General features: G+C 42.9%; 1 protein-coding gene across 1 annotated transcript; it reads right to left on the bottom strand.

Annotated features, from left to right (window-relative positions):
- Positions 1-717: 717 nt before the first annotated feature.
- pank4 (pantothenate kinase 4 (inactive)) lies at positions 718-20,143 on the bottom strand. The gene is made up of 19 exons (XM_080846315.1): positions 20,016-20,143; positions 18,948-19,030; positions 18,077-18,285; positions 17,578-17,761; positions 17,358-17,450; positions 16,617-16,770; positions 15,761-15,942; positions 11,945-12,026; positions 10,691-10,791; positions 6,195-6,350; positions 5,848-5,960; positions 5,456-5,543; positions 5,076-5,227; positions 4,787-4,842; positions 4,627-4,676; positions 4,168-4,272; positions 3,903-4,003; positions 3,716-3,784; positions 718-3,368 (listed from the first exon to the last, which is right to left on the bottom strand). The coding sequence occupies exons 1-19, from the start codon at positions 20,134-20,136 to the stop codon at positions 3,140-3,142; spliced, it is 2,328 nt and encodes a 775-aa protein (XP_080702441.1). The 5' UTR covers positions 20,137-20,143; the 3' UTR covers positions 718-3,139.
- Between the last annotated feature and the right edge of the window lie 982 nt (positions 20,144-21,125).

Here is a 21,125-nt window from a genome sequence, read left to right as displayed (position 1 = left end):
GTATCATCGTCATTTAACACCCCCTTGATGAGCCGGAACAATACTCTGAGGGGGAGAGGGAGAAAGCGATATAGAGAGAAGGACCAGAAGCGCAACCAGGAGAGGAAGGGGAACCGGAAAGGAGCGGAAAGCGAGAAGGAGTTGAGAGACAGCGAGCTGTCGTGCTATGGCGTGCGTTCTGGCTGCGGGTGAGAAAGTGGAGGCGCAGCGGGTTTAAGAGGGACCCCCTGTCGTGCAATACCGTCCCCCTCCTGGAGCGCCACGCACGGGCAACGCTCACCATGCCAACACCAGAGGCGCTCACTCGCTGCGCTTTGATGGGCACATGGTGCCAAGCTCCTCGTTCCCGAGGCTAGCGCCTTTGGGGATGCCGACAACCCCAATTCCGTCCTTTCAGCCGCATGCACTCAATGACAGATTTCCCCCTACCATCTGGCATTGAAAAGATGTGTTCACTTCTGTTGATCTCTACCTATTGAACAGGCGTTTGCAACAAATGCTGTGCAACACATACCGTACAAATATTTTTTTAGGAATTGATTAAGGTTTTACTGCATAGAATGCACTTTGTAAGGTCCTCAATTTGCAACCGTGTTAAAATATTGCAATTCACACTTTTCCATGTTTGTGTTTCAGTGTTTTTTTTCACAATCTTTCAGTTTATTTAGGAGAGAAAAGAGTGAGAATAAAAAAATACAGTCAACACTGTTTGGTGAACACTTCTGAAAATATATTTATGAATGTAATTACATGTGATTGTCAAGATAACATTTGCTAAAATACTATGCACCTCAACACAAGGCCAAGATGTGCAGATGGGATCGTTTTTATTTACACACTTACAGTGTATTTACATATGATCATACAAAAATTTCACAAGAGAGTCTTATGGACACAGCAAATAAATCCTCGGACACAAACACACAGAAGGACATAAAACCAGGAGCTTTGGTCTGACAGTTTTCAGACTGAACACAATCAGAGAGGGCTGTATAACAACATTCGAAGATGGAGGACTGAGCCCAAGTTCTTTAATACACACACACACACACACACACTTTCACCAGCTTCACTACCCTCTGTAAATGGTGTATTGGTACACTTAGCTTGGTCTTAAGTACACAATTGTGTTAACAGACGCAGACTCTCTTGCGTGCTCACTCCAAAAGACACAAGATAGCTTGATGGTGCTCCCTACTTGCTAGCCCTGAAGATGGTGTGGACCAACTAATTCCACACACACACACACACAGAGAGAGAGAGAGAGAGAGAGAGACAGAGAGAGAGAGAGCGAACAACACTCATATGAACAGTCACACAAGACAGTGACAACCACAGGCAATTGCAGATTAACATCTGAGCGCACACAAACAAACATATAACACATTACACACACAGTCACACACACACACAAACAGAGACACTCATACACACCCACACACACACACACAAATAGAGTACCACTGACAAATGATACATTCCGCCTCTCAGGGGACATGGTTATAGTACGGGTGCAGTGCAGTATGAAGCTGAGCCCAACCCTTGGGGGTGGACCAAGTACGTGGTTTAGAGACAAACCAAAGTATGTTTACTCCGAGTAAGCCCTAATGAGTACGAAACCACAGGGCTCTTCTTTTAGGTTTACCACTTACTCAGAGTTAACTTTCCCAGGTCTGTCACTAAATCACATACTTGGTCCAACCCCTCTGAAGTTAAGGGACGTGGACATTCATTGACCGCACAAGATCACACCCAATAAAAGCCTGGAGGGAGAATTAGTGCCTTGTGACTGAATTACGAAAGAGCACCACCCACTAGTCAAGACTAGACTTCCTGAAACGAGAGACTCCCAACAAGTCAGTTTCATGTTGTGTGGGATCTACTACATGTACACACTGACACCTAGTGGTAGAATTCACGGCCGACTCCACACAAACACAAAGTGCTTCATACCGAGCCTATTTTCACTTGATTATCACAAGGAAAATGAGAACGGTATCAGTCCGGAGTATCTGTGTTTATTTTTTTCAATCTTTTTTTCCCCCCTTAAGACAACTGAATGACCATGTCACAGAGGCGAGTCTGTGGGAAAATACTACTTCTGATTTTGGCAGAGTAAGGAGATTCATCTCATTTTGATTCAACCCCAATGGGATCTGAACAAAACCTCAAGGCACAGGTACTAACATACACACAATAACCAGTTTGCCACTAGAAACCATAATCAATGCGCTGAAACAAAGCATATATAGGCTATTTATATTAAATTCAGAACCGCCTACACTGCCAGGGAGATGACGCTGTCATGAAGCCTCAGCAGATGTTCTGTGTCCAGATGCTGCACTGCTATAGGGAAAGAGAGGCAGTTGCACAGAAACTCAAACCTCCTGAGTAAAATGTCCTGTACTGACTTACAGAGTAGTTTGCAGGGCTTCATCTGTCTGTCTAGACAACAGGTCTGTGCTGTAAGAATCATGATCCAGAACAACCAGCGACAGTTGCAGGTTATGTTCACCAACAGTTAAAATCATAATACTTAATTTTTGTTTAAATCACAACTTAAAAAAAAAAGTCCCCTATCGTGAGACCAGAATTCCCCCTGCTCCTTTGAGAACTGCTGTTAAAATACAGAGGTGCACGTGTGGGGTGATTTGCCTACTGGGGATGAAGATGGCACAATGCATGCTCAACACTCCATATCCTATCGCTCTACAACCCTCCCCCAGTCCATGTTGCACAGGAAATCATTTCATCCTTTCGCTCACCATATGAGCACGTCGACACTAAGAAAAAAATATTGAATCAAATGCGATTGCTACCGCCGCAAGACAAGGCTGTTTTGCTTCCGCTTTGATTTAGTTTTTCTGTTTGCTTTGTTTTGTTTCATCAACACAGCCTGTCGCTAAGCAACACTGCATCAGGGCAGATTCATTTTTTTGACTGACAAGGCAAATGTGACCCACCCACACATACTTGAGCTCTCCCAACCCGCGAATCCCACACATTCTCCTCTATACAATCAAAAACATTGACACACACTTCCTGACTTTAAGCCCCCTTCTTAACAATGGAGCCTCCTCCTTCTCCCCATTCAAGTGATGGAGCTTAGTCAGTGGTCTGTGGCGCAGGCCCGGCCTGGCTAGTGCAGCCCCTGCGTCTTGGGGGGCACCTCGTACTTGAAGACCACGCTGAAGATCTTGCCGCCCAGGCGGTCAGCAAGCCAGGAGTTCTTGATGACGGCCAGCTTGAGGCTCTCGCAGCTCAGCGCCGCGTAGTAGTTTGTGTGGATGGCACGGCCCATGCCCTCGATGATCACCAGGTCCGTCCGCCGCTCCCGCACCACCGTGGCCAGGACTTTGTCCAGACGGCTGGAGGAGGTAAAATGGATTGTTTTTTAAAAAAGGAGAAAGAAAGAAAGAAAGGAAGAAAGAAAGAAAGAGAGAGAGAGAAATGTGTAATTGGTTTCAGCCACTAGCGAAACAGGCCTGCACAAGAAATTATGGATTTAACTTTTAAGGTAGACAATGTGCAGAGAGCAATACTGCAAAAAATAAATATAAAAGCATTAATATTTAATAATAATATAATTTTAAAAATCCTATACTGCACAGGCTTCATTATCAAAGTTGGGCTTTCAATATTGATTTACTGCTACAGAAATATGCAACACCAAGCAATTCTTTTGAGACCCCACAAGCTAACTCTCAGCTCTTACCTCAGGTCTAGGCAAGGTGAGCTGGAGCCACTCTGAACCAAAGTCAGCCTGTCGTCCTTGACAGCAGCCCTGCAAAAAAAAAAGGGGGGGGGGTGGGGAGACATGAGCATTGCAGGGAAGCGCAAAATCCCAAACAAACCCACACACACAAGCCCCTGCTGGGCCCGGTAACGTATTCTACACTCACTGGATGACGGGGTCCATGCCAGCGATTCTCTCTGTCAAAATGTGTAGTTCATTGTTGGTCACGTCGTTCAGAGCCGGTAGAGAGTTACTGGCGAGCACAACCTAGCACAGATCACATATAAGAACACAAGACAAGAAGACGAGCACTGGCGTGGTTAACTGCGCTTACTTAGAGTACATTGTCATGCCACAGAGCAACACATGAGCAACAATGTGTTTTTCCAGAAAAAAAGAGACACTCATGTAAGAAGATTCCAGAATCTTACCTGTGTGCCACGGATGAGGAGTTCTCTAACAAATGGGAAAACTCCCAATATGATGTCTATCCCACTATTATCTACGAAAAACAATGCACATTTATGAGGCTCTCCCTGCAAAACAAAGCCAGCATGGATGGAACTCAATCACAGGTCTTCAGAAGCAGAAGTCACAGTGTCACAAAGAACATCACAGTAACATGTCAACATTTTCAAACTAAAACTACTTAGTGCATTTACAAATGTCTGCACATAAGACAACATCAGTATAAGAGATTAAATCATAGAGCAAAACCTTCTTCTGTATTTGTGCATACTATGCATTTCTGTGCCTTTATGGTGCATGTTGTGCTTGTAAGGAGATCTTTTTGAGGAATATATAAATCTATTAAAATGAACTGAACTATCCATGTACTTCATGAGATAACTACTACGAGTGGAGTGTCTTCAAAGTCTGACTTTAAATACCTTCAACCTCTCAATCCACTGGTTGTAGGCATCCACAAGCCATGGCCTTTCTGTCAAGTTTAAAAAGAAGTCATTACTAGTTTTGCAATATATTTAGCTTAATGGTATTTGATTCTCAGAGGAGCAAAATACAGATTAATGTAAGCATTCATTTTATTACCTTGCAACTGTTGCTTAGCCTGTTCAAACCCAAAGCCTGGGTCTGACTCCAGAACACTGAAAATGCATTAGTGAAGGGTCAGCCAGTGACAATGAAGCCAGACTATAACATCTTTCCAAATACACACACACACGCGCAAACATCATCAGATTGCTGACATGTAACTTTTGTCATTCTCTCCCAACTACATTTTCTCTTCCTTTAATCCTCCCTCCCTCCATCTCTCTCTCAATTTCCCTCTTTCTCAGCATGCCACACATGTACGCCCCTGGCTTCGGCCCTCACTCACTCAGAGACGGCTTTAGCCCCCCAGTCGAACACGTTGCCGGCCAGCAGGCCACGGACGAGGGCAAACTGCCTCTGCTCCCAGCTCAGGTCCTCCAGGGCCCTCACCACCTTCTGGTAGTACTTCAGCGCCATGTCGTTTTCACGCTGCTTAATCTGCAAGGCACAGAGAGAGGAGGGGGGGGGAAGAGAGAAAAATCAACCCCATGCTAAAGGCTTGCGGCTCAGCTATTCTACAATTCTATCTTGCCAAATCTGGTAGATAAGTGCCGGATCAGGGCCAAATGTGTTTCAGCTTCTGCAACTAGGACTACATGCTATAGGAGGCAATGATGTAGCATGTCGATGCTCCAAGACAAACAACACTTTGAACGGGATTTCAACCTTTGAGTAGGGGTCAGGAAAGTTAAACTCGTTTAGGCAGTGCTCCCTCGTGTCTAGTAGACTTCGGACAGTGAGGGATCCGTAAGCACTAAAGATAAGAGCAGAGGAATGCTACGTTAGCGAAAAATAAACAACAAACACTTCACAGCCAGGTACAGACACACAAATACACACACCTACTAGCGAGACACACACACACACACACACACACACACACAAACCACAAAAACTCATATGGCCACGCACGCACGCACGCACGCACGCACGCACGCACGCAGCCACAATAAGACTGAATGACTGATGTCTGTTTTGAACCTGCATGCTTTGGCAAAGCACTTTGGTAATACTGTTGTTTGAGACAGATCTGAGGTCGCCGGAGGGAGGGCTCTTACAAAGGCTGTTGGCGAAGTGTCTGCAGCTTGTGCCGGTACTTCTGTCGGAACTTCTCCGCTCGCTCAGTGGCCTCCAGGATGTCTGGCTGGCTCGCCAGAGCGCGCTTCACCACCTGAGCACACAGAGAGCAGACCACTTAGCTGCCATACTCACGACAGACCACCGTGGAGAAGGGCCTGTGAAATTACTTGTCGAGTAGAAGCAAATTCAATTTTAATTTTCATCAAAAGACAAGGCATGAGTCAAAATAAGGGAAGAGAGAGAGAGAGAGAGAGAGAGAGAGAGAGAGAGAGAGAGAGAGAAAGAGAGACAGAGACAGAGAAAGAGAGAGATAGAGATGAAGTACCCCATCCAGCGCCTCCTCAAAGCAGGAGAGCCAGTACTCTCTAGCGTGGGAGTCTTCGGTGAGGTCCACTGTGTCGGGGATGTAGGAGGACGGATCCTGCAGCAGGGGCAGGTTGACCAGCTTCCTCTCCAGCCGGTCCATCTCCAGCATGTCAAACTGAGGACGGGAAGACAGCACAGACCTGGCTTAACATCAGGACCTAACATACTGCTCAGACAGCAACCCACAGCTCTGTCCCATGAGGGGACCCAGACATATTTCTGAGAAATATATTATATTATCATCAATTAACAGCTGTTATTAGGCCCACTTGGGGGCGTGCCCATTTACAAATGTACATGTAGATGTTGGACACAGACCGTTGTTATTATTTCTACCCTGTGAAGCAGGAAGTTCCATGTCTTCTCAATGCCAACACACCGGGTTTTTAAGGACAAGAATGTAACTGGCAGAGATGGTAGTACAACTGGTTGTGCAACATGACATAACTATGTTCGTATTGTGTTTTCACTCTGTGATGTACACACTCAAACATGACAAACATGCACCAGGAATTACAAACACACACACACACACACACACACACACACACACACACACACACACACACACACACACATACACACACAAACTCTCCGATTTGCAACAGGGTATTGATCATGTTGCAGACCAATCCTCCACACTAACCCAGTCCTCATTACATGTTAAGCAAGTTTTGTGTAAGTGAAGCAGCTTGCACCACACCGCCAAACCACTGAAGTATCTCTGACTATAACCGTCTGTACAGCTTGAGCAAATGCCCAGACGACACCTTAAAACCTTAGTCATTCAAACAAACATGCTCAGAGCTTTACAGGTACTACACAGAAAGGCACACACAGAGCTCCTGAGCTTATACATGGGTGTATCCAAACTACTCAAAACACTGTGGGCCCTTATTTCATTGCCGGGCAACTGGCAGTCCCCCGAGCATGAACTAAAGCTAATTTAATAACATGGAAAAATCAATTTGCTAATTTAAAACCACGAGCAAGATCCTCAGCGTAAACACGGACTTCCACATGCCACACAATACCTGTAGTTCATGAGCGACGGACTTTGCGTGTTGCTGAGCAATGAAACTAGGGCCCTCTGCCACAAGATGGCTTAGCTGTCCAATAACTCAAAAGTACATCATTAGTGAAGCCAACAACTCCATTTACACACACAGAAATGAAATAACGCTATGCGTGGTAGCGGATCTAATTCTAAGGCCCCATTACGGCAAAAGAAAGTTATGAAGCAAACGGCATGAACAATCCAGCAGCCTTCAACTCTGGCCAGCAGAGAAGCCCACCACAGCAGACATGGTACTTACGGGGAACTGAGCGGGAAAACAGAGGAGGGAGGAAAGACAGGAACAGAAGGAGACAGGATGGCGTATAAAAATAAAGTAAACATGGAGAATGTTAGGAGGAAAGTCCTCAGGAAAAATAAAATATGTAATGGGAAAGAGAACTTCAGCACTGGCATGGATACAAGTCTACAATGACAACATAGGACACTCTGCTTCTGGACACACGGTCAAGTAACAGCTCATCACATCGCCCTACAGCAGTAAAGTCATCATCACAGAAGGAGCTGTATACATGTATAGGGGTTAAAGCAAAAAACTTTTTTTTCTATGTGGGTGAGTGCGAGGGGGGGGGACACATTTACAGGGTCAAAAAACAAACAATCAAACAAAAAAACATTAAGAAATGAATGATGGCAGATTATGGTGGGACTTTTGAAACTGCAATCCCAAGAAGGTCAGCAATACTCCACCTCACTACAATATGGTACTAATTATGTCGCATTTACGATTTCTGTTGATATCAAGTTTTGCTGCTAAGCTTTGTCCTTGGAAGATTTCAAGATGACCTACAATCACAAGGTGACATGTTATAAGGGTATGTGAAATTCAGTCAGTGAAAGAAGATTTGATTTGCAACCATTTCATTGAGGATATATGAAAAAGGACAGTGATTCACTTTTTAAACCGTTAAAGTGCATCAGTGAACTGTAGAATGTAGTTTTATATTGCAACATTTCCATAATTACTTTGTTCAGAAGAAATCATCGTAAATTAAAATATACATCTTTTATTCTAGCATACAGTAGCCTAATTGCTGAGGCATTGGCTATATTCATGTTCCTGCCTGACAAGTGTTGCGTTTTTACTGCGTTGTAATCTTCATCAAAAAAACGAACGAGGACATTGTCCAGGTTCTTGTCGGTGGCCTCGTCGACATTTAAGGAAAACTTTAGCTTTTCCGAAATACGTCTTTTAAACTCTGGTGTTATGACGTGTGTGTTAAAATAGCTGGCATGCTGATTGGATATTGACAGTTTAGTGAAAGCAATTTTGTCTTCAGCTATTTTTTGGCATAAATTCACCAGGGGTTGGGCGAGCTTGCCTGGATTGTGTTCTGCGATGAACGTACACTTGCATATTTTCAGGGCACATTCACGGTCAGTTATTGATGCCGGTCCATCAGATGTGGTTGTTGCTCCCGGTAAAAGCGTTGTGTGTTCGATAGCACGAACAGCTGCTCTACGAACGGGGTCTAACTCATAAGTGGAAGCACTGGAAGCACTTTTTTCCCGCTAGTTGCATACAGTAGCTTTCTTGAGCACAAGAGAGCACCTGCTTCTCTTAACTTCGTACACCGGCTACCAAAAGGCTTACCGTCCTTCCCTATCTCTTATATCCATGCCCAGCACCATTTATTTTTCAATCCTTCATCAACTAGAAGGGCATCTTCCCAAGGATTTTTGAACTTACTCTGCTTCGGTGTGACATTATCTCTACTTTGGCATCTACGTAGCATAGGCAGAGCGATACAGAAAATTCGGTGGTGAAAGCACATTTTCCCAATACCCGCCCTAATCTACTTCTGATTGGCTAATAATGTTCTTTTGACAGCCTGAGAGTTGTGCTCCTTTCATATCATTGGCAGACGAACTCATAAACTCGAAAGTAATGGTGATGATATCGAGTTTTCAATATAAAAAATATATATATGGGCCATTCTACCGAATTCGTGTAATATGCAGTCCCTCAACAATAAAAACTATTTACAAAACAATAAGGTATTTAGGCATAGATATTCACTGAGAAAATGTTATGGTCTATAAACCCAATGTATTAAATGAGATAGTGATAAGCTAAATATATACAAAATCATAATTTATAGGGTACTTTCTATTGGGAAGTAGCTGTCCCCAACCCTGACATCTAAATTTCAATGCCTTTAAATAACACTTTCCAATTTAAAAAAAAAAAAAATTCAATGATTTAATTTCAAAGATCTTTATGATTGGGTAGAAACAGAACTTGGAATATTTAGATTTATTGTGGGTTTAATTTTTAAATCAATTAACTATACTCAAAAAATCATGTCCCTAGTTTTCATGTCACTACCGAAACACAAGAGTTTTAGTCCATTGGCTGAGCCTGTGTTTTAGCCACGACCCTGCATTTTTGACCATGCAGTGACACTGCATCCCTGTCCCTCATGGTTGAATGGTAAGTAGCTAAATCCCATAGTTTTTATATAAATGTGTTTCAAAGTCTGAAAATCGACGTGTAACCTTAAGAATTGTCACTACCGAAACCCATGTTTTCTTCAATTAAGTAAACCTTTTGGGGTTTCATGCAAAATCTTATGTTTGTATGTGTGTACACCTCTTCAAAGATTTGTTTGCAAGCCGTGTGCTTGCTAGAATTCTTTATTTATGCTTAAAGTTAGCTAGAATTGTCACTACCGAAACAGTCACTACCGAAACATATGGTAGTGACCAGATGATTTCGGTAGTGACAAAATTAAATGGTAAGTAGTTCAATCCCATAATTTTTAAATAAATGTGTTGTGTGGACTAAAGGGCGGCCCAGAGCACCTTTTGGAAGATTTTGGGAGAGAAATGAACATCCATGAAATCCAACAGTGCAGTCACTACCGACACAGATAAATTGAACTTAAAAATTTGGTAAACATTTCATTTTTATGGATTTCATTGTGAAAACCTTCAAGAAATATTTGTAAAAATACTCTTCAGAGAAGGGAAGGGAACACAATCTGATCAGGTCAGTAATAATACTTTTTTCCTATAGTCAATGTGATGTTTCAGTAGTGACAATTTTTGGAAGAGGAAAAACATTCCAACACATTCTGAAAATACAATATAAAAATTGACTGTTCTTTTACTAGATATGTGTACTTTAGATATGGTACAATATACATACGGACAAAGTTTTGGGAATAAAACGTAAAAAAATTCATAATATTTCCGACGGGACTTTGCACCAATTCGGTAGAATGGCCCATATTAGACTTTTTTTCCGCAGCCAAACGCTGCACGCCGGAAATCCGGCACGGTGCCGGAATACTTTAATCCCTTCATGTATGGTTCCATTCCGGTGCCTTATAAAGGTTCTAGGCAGGTTCTATGTAGTGCAAATGTGGTGGACGTACGGTTCCACTGCGCGCTCGCTGCATGGGGTTGATGTCTGGAGACACGCTCATGAGGCCCGAGCTCCCAGCGTAGTTCTCTCCCCAGCTGTACTGGTTAGGGTCTGAAACACACACACACGCACGCACACACACTCACACACACACACACACACACACGCACACGCAGACACACACACACATGTCTGGACAACATATTTGGAAACATCTCTTGTGCCATTCAAGTTGCTTAATACACTATGAGTCCTATGATACCATATACACTCAGATGAAGAAACAAACACATGAATACATGCACACACGCACGCACACAGCTGTTATCTTCCGAACCAGATGTGTTTAATGTCATCCAGATTCAGACAGTGTACATTAGTAATAAGTTGATATCTGCATCACAGCAGCTCTTGAACCAGGGCGTGTTGACAACTGAGGCTGATCTTTAAGGTCAGTGCATGGGTGCTATAGCTAGCACCAAGGTCACAATGGGAACCCATTGCACTGAGTGCCAGGGTTCAGGCTTTGGTCCCTGTGTGTGTGTGTGTGTGTGTGTGTGTGTGTGTGTGTATGGGGGGGGGGGGGGGGGGGGGGTCAGTCCTTTTGTTTCAGACTTGATTATACTGCTCTCTGCACTCATCTCAAGCTCCTCTAACAGAAACGATATGTAGTACAAGATTCCATTCAGTTTTAATGGTGAGACTCAGAGAACATTGCAATCCAAGACTTCCTTGGCTGAAGAAGAGGTCCTGAAATGCCATATCTCTTGTGGTAATAACACGGTGATACTCACAGGGGAGAATGGGCCAAGAGAAAACACATTACTAAGGCTAACATGCTCTTTGTGCCCCACCCTCCCACCCCTCCAATGCCTGGAGTTCAAAACAGTTCTACATTTCAAAATGCTGTGATTTATGGTTTGCGTGAAGAGTGCAGCATTATAATACTCCCCCTTGTATTTGCCCGGTGTGCCTGATCAACAAAGCTGGCTCTGTTTAGGGACTGGTTTCTTATTTGGCAAAGCAGGTTCAAGCTCACAAATGTTGTGGGTAGAGCACTCACTCCAGAGCAGGCAAGTTATTGTAAAGTTCTGCTGTACCAATCGCCAGAGCTTTCTGTTTCTACACCCCAGTTGTCCTACCTGGTTTAAGAGCTGTACGTCGCTTTGAATGAAATTATTGATAAGATAAATAAATTGAATAAAAGTTAAGAAAGTTACAAACTAAAATAATTAAGAGAGATCAATCGCTGATGACCACTCACTGTCTTCCTCTGCTCCTTTCAGGAAAGCTCCAATGGTTCCCAGATATCCCTCATGCCTGAGGAAGAGTGCCTGGACCTCACCCTGCCAAACCACACACACACACACACACACACACAGTGAGAAGAACAGCCAAGAAGCCCAGCATTTCACTGTATGAAATGTGGGATTTACGACAGTCTTTCACCCTGTGTATTGCCAGAGCCCACATTGGTGTGAAAGGCCCCCCCCCCCCCTTCCCCTGGCCAGGCCTAGGTTTTGTTATGTTAATTGAATTGACCTGGATTGAAACGACACAGGATTTACGACAGTCTTCGACCCTGTGTATTGCCATAGAAGCCCACATTGGTGTGAAAGCCCGCTAACTCAGCCCTAACTCAGCCCTAACTAAGGTCATATGCACACGAAGTCTAGGGCCTCCGAATCGGATTTACTTTTCACACCAATCGAATCTTTTAATTTCGTAAATACGGAGGCTGGCAACGAGAGATTTGCGTAAAAACGGAGCCACCAGATTGTGTTGAACGGGCTGTAGTACATACCTCACGCCTGTGGGTGGCGCTTTACACAACTGAAAAAACTTGAAAAACCTAGAAGAAGAGTCTAAAAAGCACGAGGATAAACACATTACACGAGACATTCAAGCTCCAATTAACAACATTACATTATGATGGTTAATAAAATCAGTGGTTAGACTAAAGGATATGCGAAAATGAATTATTTTTTCTATTGATAATTTAGAGTTTGGAACAGTACAACATGACATGTCTGTCATCCCATTTCCCCATGATGCTTTGCTCCGTCCATTTTACATACATTTATGAATAAAAAAGCAAATTAAATCGCTGGCCAATTTATATTTGTGGTCATGAAAGTTATGTTACGTCTGAATAAGAAGAATTAGATAAAGATAGGAGGCTAATCAAAAATCAGAAGACTGGGTTAATGTTAGTGAATTCGAGGCCCACCACGAGTGAGATTTTGAGGGAGAACAAGTTGTATATATAGTGGTTGGAGATCACATGGGGCAATGACGTCATCAGGTTGCGTGAAACCGTGCAGACGAACACCAGCCCCCGTACCGATTCAAATCTACTCACTTTCTACCCCAGACTTCGATCGTTGCGGAAACCGTGTGCGGATAGAGAGTGTTCGTCTTTATGATAGGGCTATCGGTATTATGAACAGATCGGATGCAAACAAACTAGACTTCGTGTGCACGACGCTTAAGCCAACTCACTGCTTTGTCAAATAGGGATGGGTATCGTTTGGGTTTTTTCCGATACCGGTACATAACCGATACTTTTAAAACGATACCGGTGCCTAAACGGTGCCAGAACCGATACTTTTTTTTTTTTTAATTCAAGACATTAGGCTTATTTATTGCCAAGGCAAATAGTTTTCTTCAAATTTAACAATATATTAACTGTTTAAGGTATACTATAAATAAAAATAAATACAAAACACTTGGCTTCAAACCTTTTAACTTCAAACTATGAACAATATAGGCTATTAACTTATAACAACTGTTTACAGTATACTTAAATAAATATAAATAAATACATAACAAACTCTGTACACACTTCACACTTCAGTAATACTTTTGCAGAAATATGAGCATGTTTGCCTTCAGAGTAAAACAAATATTAATTAGTTTGCATTTATTTAAACCCACTGGTTTCGTGAATGTGTACTGCCCCTTTAAAAGTTTAGCTTCAGGGCCTCTTGAGTTCTCTCCCCTATTTACACGCAATTTTGTTGTTGCATATGCTGCACGTCGCGTTGTTTGAATCTTTTTGTGCGAAATACAGCCACACTTTTGATCGTTTACCTTTTGACATTTTCTCTGTTATATCGATGGCTAGCTCTGTTTGTGCTTGCTCTGTGCAAGGCTGCCTGCTCTTCGCTGTCAGACTGTTGCAATGTTATTGTAGCGTCCAAGTTAGTGCTCTGTTAAGAACTCACATTGAGAAGGAATATCTTTGGATGAGACGGTAGCTCTCCGTTTAATAAAGCGTATCCAACTTCTTCTTAGAACAACCACACTTATCTTGAAACCGAAACCACACGCAAGTCAACCCATTACCATGGCAACTCCTCAACACAAATCCCGTTTCCACTAGTCCCATACGGAATGCAGCGTGAGCGACACAGGCGAGAGTCTATATTGGGAGATGGAGCAGTTTTATATGTGCCCCACGAAATCTGTTATCAACACAAAAAAGTATACAGATCGTACTCAGAAAGATCTACGCCACTAACGTTACTTCTCGTTGGTTATCGCTAGTTTTGTTAAATTATAAAAATTTTAATTAAAAAAAAAAAAAAAAAAAAAATTATCTGCTCAGGCACCGAAAGGAAGCACCGAAATCTGCGTTGCATTTCGGTCCGGGTAGGTATCGGTTGTATGGAACCGGTGCCGTATTGGTACCGGTTCTCGGTACCCAACCCTATTGTCAAATTAGACAGATGGACTATATATATATCTGGAAACCACTTACAGATTCCGTTTAGCTAAATTTGCATCTGGATGGAAAGATGTTATCTCTACCCATCCCACCCATGCTAAAGCCATTTCTAGCATAACCTGCAATTTACCGTGGAAAATAGAAGCCAGGCGATTTTTTATCAGTTCTCACCACACAACGACGTCTCATCTTTGATCCTTGAATGTCGATATGTAATGATATGGTGTTATTGAAACTTACTACGTGTAAAAAAAGACTAGACATTTAACGTTTGTTATTCGAGTCTCAAGTCTCTAATGTTGCCTCGGGCGCCTTTAAGTGAACATAATTAAAACTTCACATAAGTCCACTAAACAATTCCCACTTAAACTAACTATAACTAGATCAGAGCTCCAGTAACAGAAGAGAAATACCCCAGAGGAGGGGGGAATGATAAACCAGTGGCATTCTTGCACGGACGAGCCAAGCTCTGAACCAGCACGTTGGCTCAGTGGCGAGAGCACAGCACCGGGAACCTGAAGAACTCAGGTTCAAAACTTGCGAAGCTCGCGCAAGATTTCATTATCTTCCTGAAAGACACAGGTTAGATACTCACGAGTGGCAAACATGTCCCAAGTTGCGAAATGAGTACCTTAGTATCAGAGTAAGCTCGACTGTATAATTACATGCCAAAAGTGAATCTCAAGAACATTACAGAGAGGAAGCTCCAGAATATGAGTGGAACAGCCTCGAAAGTACATTCCGATTCTCGAACTCTGAAAACAAAAGGCAAATCAAGAGTTGTGATAACCCCGGAGCAAACCCCTAAAGACAGAACTCTAAAAACGAAAGGCAAATCAAGAATTGTGATAACCCCGGAGCAAAACCATAAAGACAGAATATCAATTCAATTATTATCGAGTAAAATATAAAATCGTTTTTATGGGGCAATAGCTGTAAATGGGAGGGGATACGTTTTGTCAGTTGAAAGCTGACCAATAGACAAAATCTCATTCCGTCTCATCACAAGACGTTTTAATTAAATTCCTTGTCGTTTTCAACCAATGGCTGCAGCAGGGTGTGTGTGGCTAGACTGCTGACAGTCAATATGCTAATAAGAGCATTTCGCACCTCTGTCAGCGGGAGGTGAGAATGCTAAACACATCTCCCCCCCTCCCCTCGCCGGTCTGTTTCCGGGAAATTCCGTTCGTATGCGGCAGACGGATATTTTGGGGGAATGTCCGCGATCGACCAGGAATGGTGATCATTCGCGGCTGTATCACAGCGTGTACGGGCCCGATAATCTTGCTTTTCGTGCAGTGTTTCCCACCATCCCACCAGCTCTAGTCCCCAACACGCCACAGGGCTCACCTTGGTGAAGAAGTTGATGCTGTAGGTGATGGTGTGCATGGTAACGGGGTGGCCCCGGATGAAGAAACCCCCAAAGTAGACCGTGCTGAGGTTGTGCAGGCGGGCATAGAGGCAGGCCAGTTGGCCGATGTCGTTGCTGATCATGTGCAGAAGACTCTTGGCCATGTCTTCTTTGGAGAACTCTGGCAGGGGCGAGAGGACACAGATACGGGTAATAGAGCACACTGCAGTGCAGAGAAGGACCTACAGAGGGATAACATGAGGACTCTTTAGTCAGGTTAGGGTGCACACACCAAAATATCTTGATTTACAGAAGGCAACAACAACTGACTGTTTGACTACAGCTGGCCTTGGCAGTCTTTGATACTACATTTCTCAATAGTAACAGCACACTGTAGAGGACAAGACCGTGGAACTGGGTGAAAGGTCACTCCTCATGCAAGAGAGCCTGGTTCTCTGTACTGTTTTCCTCTTGTCATGATTTTATGGCTGCAAGAGTGGAAGTGGACAGTTTATAAGCAGTAAGACCAAATAGGCATATTGCACAAGAATTTATATGGCCATAACTGAGATGATAAAGTAATCTCACTCCAGTCACTTTGCCATGCTGCATTGCAGAGGCATTTCCAACTAATGGTACACAATTCTTTCAGTTGAATATATTGTCGAACTTTCGACTTAAAAACTAAACTAACTGAAACCCTGTTGATAACAAGGGTAATAAATAACTTTAGGTGACCAGCAACCAGTTTGACAACTGATTTATGGATTTCTAGTACGTTGGTGCTGTTGGCTGGTTTTGTCCTTTTCAGGAGACACTTTTGACTGAACCACTGATGAAAGAATCCAGGCTCACGTTTGTCTGTAGTGGCTGATTTCCCAAAGCTGCTGGCGATGAGGTCGCCAGTTAAGCCCAAGGACTCGTACGCCCCCCCGTAGATATCCTTCACCAGCATGTCAACATTGGAGTGTTGCCCTCTGGAGGCCAGCTGAAGCAGCTCGTCGAACCTCTAAACGAGTGCGAGAGCGTGAAAGCGAAAGAGAGAAAGAGCAAGAGAGAGATTGTGCCATGGTTAAATGTGGACCTATGAGGGCTTGAGGGCAATGCATAGTTCTGCAAGCATGTATGCCAGAGGTTGCACAATGAGTACAAGCCAGCCATCAGAAAAGCAAACACAGCAGAGGCCATCCTCATGGGAACAGCTTACTCCCACTTCATTCTGTCCAATACGATGCAGAGAAAATGACAAGAACACTAGAGAAAGGGAAGGAAGGACACAGGATATTGTACAACTAGGCTGTGTCAATTCTGACACAGATGTACAGAACTGCACATAGCAAAGAAAGCTAAACAAACATGGACAAACACATGAGCAAGGTACACTATTAGTAAATCCATCATCAAGGTCAGAGCAGTTAGACATTGAAACATCAAAACTGACATTTCTCTTTGGCATAGTTGCTTTGGATGTTACTGGCTTGCTTAGTTGTGATTTAGAGGTCAAAGCCAAATCTGATGTCCAAAACAAGACTGACTGGTAACCTGACCAAGAAGTACTCAAAAAGTAGCCATGGAATATCGGAGACAGTCAGTTACCTTTGTTTTGGTGAGCAGGGCCCCAAGACCCCAGAAAGTTCCCCCACCAATAGAACTTCCCCCAATGCGCTCAAATTTGTCTTCCGATTCCACCTAAAACCAGCCACAAACACACAAGAAGATGAACGGTGGTAAACTGCACACCAAGATATATCCACAGGCTGTAGTACTTACTCAGGTATCTGTAAATATACTCTATATTAACAGGGGAGATGTTTACCTTAACGATGGACACCCCTGAGCCAATGTTGATGAGCAGGTAAGGGAAGATGTCGGGGTGTGTGTTCTGGAAGCGGAACTCTGGGTCAGCATGTTTGGCGTAAACAAAAGCCTCATGGGGAATGTTCCTCAGAACAAAGTTACAGCCCTTGATCAAGCATGTCATCTCATCTTCTTTGTCCACTCTGACAGAAACAAAGCGAAAGACGGACTTGAAAAGAACTTAGTCTAAACAATCTATAAGCATTAATGCTTGGAGAAATGTTTTAGCTGCGCCTTTACATCCAGGTAGTTATTACTAACCAAGATAAAGAAAAAGTCTGAAAGATTCTTCTGGGTTTTGCAATCAGCAACTAAAAATGTCATCACAGTGTGGGCGGCTGTAGTAATCAATCTGGCAAATTCCAGAGAGACCAGCAACTTTGCATGCCAACTATGTCTTATGCCTGGCATAACTACACTTGGAGCAACAGGATATGTGGTGCAGTGTGTGCACTCACTTGAGTTTGAGCTTCTTCTCGATCAGGTCCTTGAATTTGTGTGCTCCTCCGCCCGTGGCTTTAATGACTTTGGTTTCAGTGTTGACCAGGTGGTCTTTAATAAAGTCGAGACAAGTTTCGATGTATGCATTCTCAAACTTGATAAAGTGGAGTCGAGCAGTGATCTCTTCTTGCACAGAAATTTCATAAACAGGATCCCCTTCTGCCTCCTACATATGCAGAAAACAGTGAATATTACAGCAAAAAAAAATAACACCAGCACTGCAGCCAGGGCTCCAGAATACTAGAACAGTAGACTTCATTCCCAACCTGTGTGTACAAAGTCTTCAAACGGCACCCTAAACACTACCACAAGGACCTCCATTGCCAACTGACTGGCACTGTCCTATATGAAGCAATTTATTACTGTGCATTGGACCAGACCAATGTCCAAAAAAGTACTCTTTTACAGCTGCCTGAATAGGCTCATTCCTCTAGAAAGAAAACATACATATCTGCTCTGAAATAATCTGATGGGGCTCAATCTTGCCAAAACAAGGCATAGAAGAGCAATTGGGCAGCTAATGCCTTTATTTTCACAACACTGCAGTCTCATTCTGTAGAGTTGAACGTATTGAGGCGGATAAAATAGCCTGGATTGTTCAATTCAGCACAAGTCATCCAAACCCCATGGTTGAGATGCCACACAGTGGTCAGTGTCAGTTCAGTTGTTTACCACTGCTGCCTGCGAAGAAACTGTGTTCTTTTTTCAAACAAAGATTTCACTGTAAAACCCAGACATTGCACTCAGTTGACAGCTACTCTGAATTCTAGTGCATTGTGTAAAACAAAAAGGTAAATTAATAGATAACAGATTAAAAAGACACCTTACCTTGACTGAATGATCAAATGACTTTACTTTGGCCACTTTGTGCTGGACCGTTGAGTAATAAGCGAGCTTTGTCAATGAACCACCTATCAGGTGAAAAAAATACAGGACGTTCAGCCGCAACTGGTTGCATTTTGTTTACCAGTCATTCAAAAGTGGCTCTAATTACAATGTCGACATTGGATGGAGTGATTTAGCTAGCGAGATGGTCTATTTCACAAATGCTATTTATACCTCCAGTATTAAACCATATATTAGGCTCCTCTGCAGCAAGGCTTCTGATCGTTTTCATATGATATTTTAGTTATAAACAGGAAACAATGTCCTATTGGGAGTTGCCCACGGCGGGCAAGTGATTCAGCTAGCGAGAAACGTTCTATTGTCTAGTGATTGCCTTAGATACAGTATATTTCCAGTGATCAAACAAGGTGCAAGATCATGCACACCTTTTTAAAACAGGGGCGTTGTGAATTTGAAATCAGATCCGCAGTCTCTGAAGACGTTAAAGCATCCAGCCGCATATAAGATTTGTGTCGCAACTGAGCTTTGGTAGTCTGAACCCCTTAATGACACAAGTCGATCCATAAACCTCATGACATGACCAGTGAGTCGTAATATAGCTGTAGCAATGCTTTCCTAACTGAAAAACCCATCGGCGTCAAAGGAGCAAAGTTGGTTTCCAACATTTCATACCATTTAAAAAATAATGACGTATCATGTCAACTAAAATTAGGGGAATAGCGTTAACTTCCAAACCAAGGTTCACTTGCTTTATCGCTAACTAGCTAGCAAAGTGGTTGTACAGGTATGCACGTTTTCATTAAAGCTGTTGACAAATGTCATTTATAACGTAACACGACGGGAAAGCAAATAGGTGGGCCAAGCACAGCACAGTTCATTAGCTTGTCAGATAAAAAGCAATATGATACCATGGCTAACTTTGTACTGTTTGCTCCAGGGTTAATGTTGGCTTACACCTTGCAGCCAGTTACATTACAGTCATATGAGCTCCACATGTGCTCGTAATTTATAAAACTTCTACTGGAAGAATTCAGTCCTGTGAACGCTTACCTATGTCAATAGCGAATCTCTTTGCATTTTCTAAATTCCGAAAGATTTCGTCCGGTGGGAGTGTAATGCTTTTATCCATGCTATTTCTTCCCCCTTCAGTCCCACCAACGTCACCCGCCATATTGGAAAACTTGTTTGCCAACAGCACGCAGCCTGCGTAATGAATACACGTCTTGACGCACATGAACACAGAATCTTAGGTGAGGTCTGTCACTGAAATGAGCCTTGAATAAACATACCTCCTTGAATGGGTAACTGAATGAACGTAAGGTACAATTAGCATTCAGTCATACTCACCGCTGGACTGGGCATAGCGGGCATTTGCCCGGTGGCCTGAAGCCTTTCATTATTTTTTTTATTCATGCCAAACTCGCGTCTAACGTAGCAGACCATGTAAACTTCAATGCAGGCCACATAACGTCAATTCAAGTTAATGGAAGTTAAACAGGCCTGCGGGATCTGGCCTTCATGTACTCTATCTAAAGTTTTCAGCACTAACTTCCTTATATATAGTACGGTGTGTCTCGACAATTATTTATACTCCTATAATACCGTACGTATCTTTGTCATGGTGGGTATTATTTTTGCAAAAAAAATAGTAGCAATTTAGAACAACAGCACATGATTAACCTACATACACTGAAGAAACAATAAATAAAAACGATTCAATGAAACGAATAAGTTATTTTCTTTGGTATTTTGTCATTCAGAATTTCAGATTTGCAATGGGGATTTCTGGGTAACATGTTTAACACTGTTAATGGACCAGATCATTTAAATATTCGTCTCGCGAGAAAGGTAACAGAGTGACATTAAGGCTGCTAACTGTCAATAGCAAAGGAGCAAGACTGCTATACCCTATTGTGAAGGCTAAACGAGTCTGTTGAAAATGTCTTATAAACACAAAAGTGGCAGTAAGGAGAAGGTGGCAAAGCTACCTAAATTAGATTATTTTGATTTTTCAACAAACGTTCGCCAGTCCGTGGAGTCTGCTAGTGCTACGGACAACCCTCCTGCTAGCACCAAGGCTCGTCGAATGCCATTCAAATAGGTGAGTAGTACAAGGGTATTTGATGGGCTGCCATGCCCCCTTTAACAAGTCGCAGTGGA

This window comes from Sprattus sprattus, assembly GCF_963457725.1.
Source record: "Sprattus sprattus genome assembly, chromosome: 10".
NCBI classification, from domain to species: domain Eukaryota; kingdom Metazoa; phylum Chordata; class Actinopteri; order Clupeiformes; family Clupeidae; genus Sprattus; species Sprattus sprattus.
The sequence above is the reverse complement of the archived record's forward strand: the minus strand, read 5'-3'. Positions and strand labels throughout refer to the sequence as shown.

What these genes read in the sequence shown, in the direction of transcription:
- pank4 (XM_080846315.1), bottom strand. Translation starts at nt 20,136, where the DNA reads ATGGCGGGTGACGTTGGTGGGACTGAAGGGGGAAGAAATAGCATGGAT. An exon ending in CATTTGATCATTCAGTCAAG is followed by an intron (nt 18,286 to 18,947) that starts GTAAGGTGTCTT and finishes CTGCATATGTAG; the next exon opens with GAGGCAGAAGGGGATCCTGT. An exon ending in TTCCTGACCCCTACTCAAAG is followed by an intron (nt 5,228 to 5,455) that starts GTTGAAATCCCG and finishes TGTGCCTTGCAG; the next exon opens with ATTAAGCAGCGTGAAAACGA.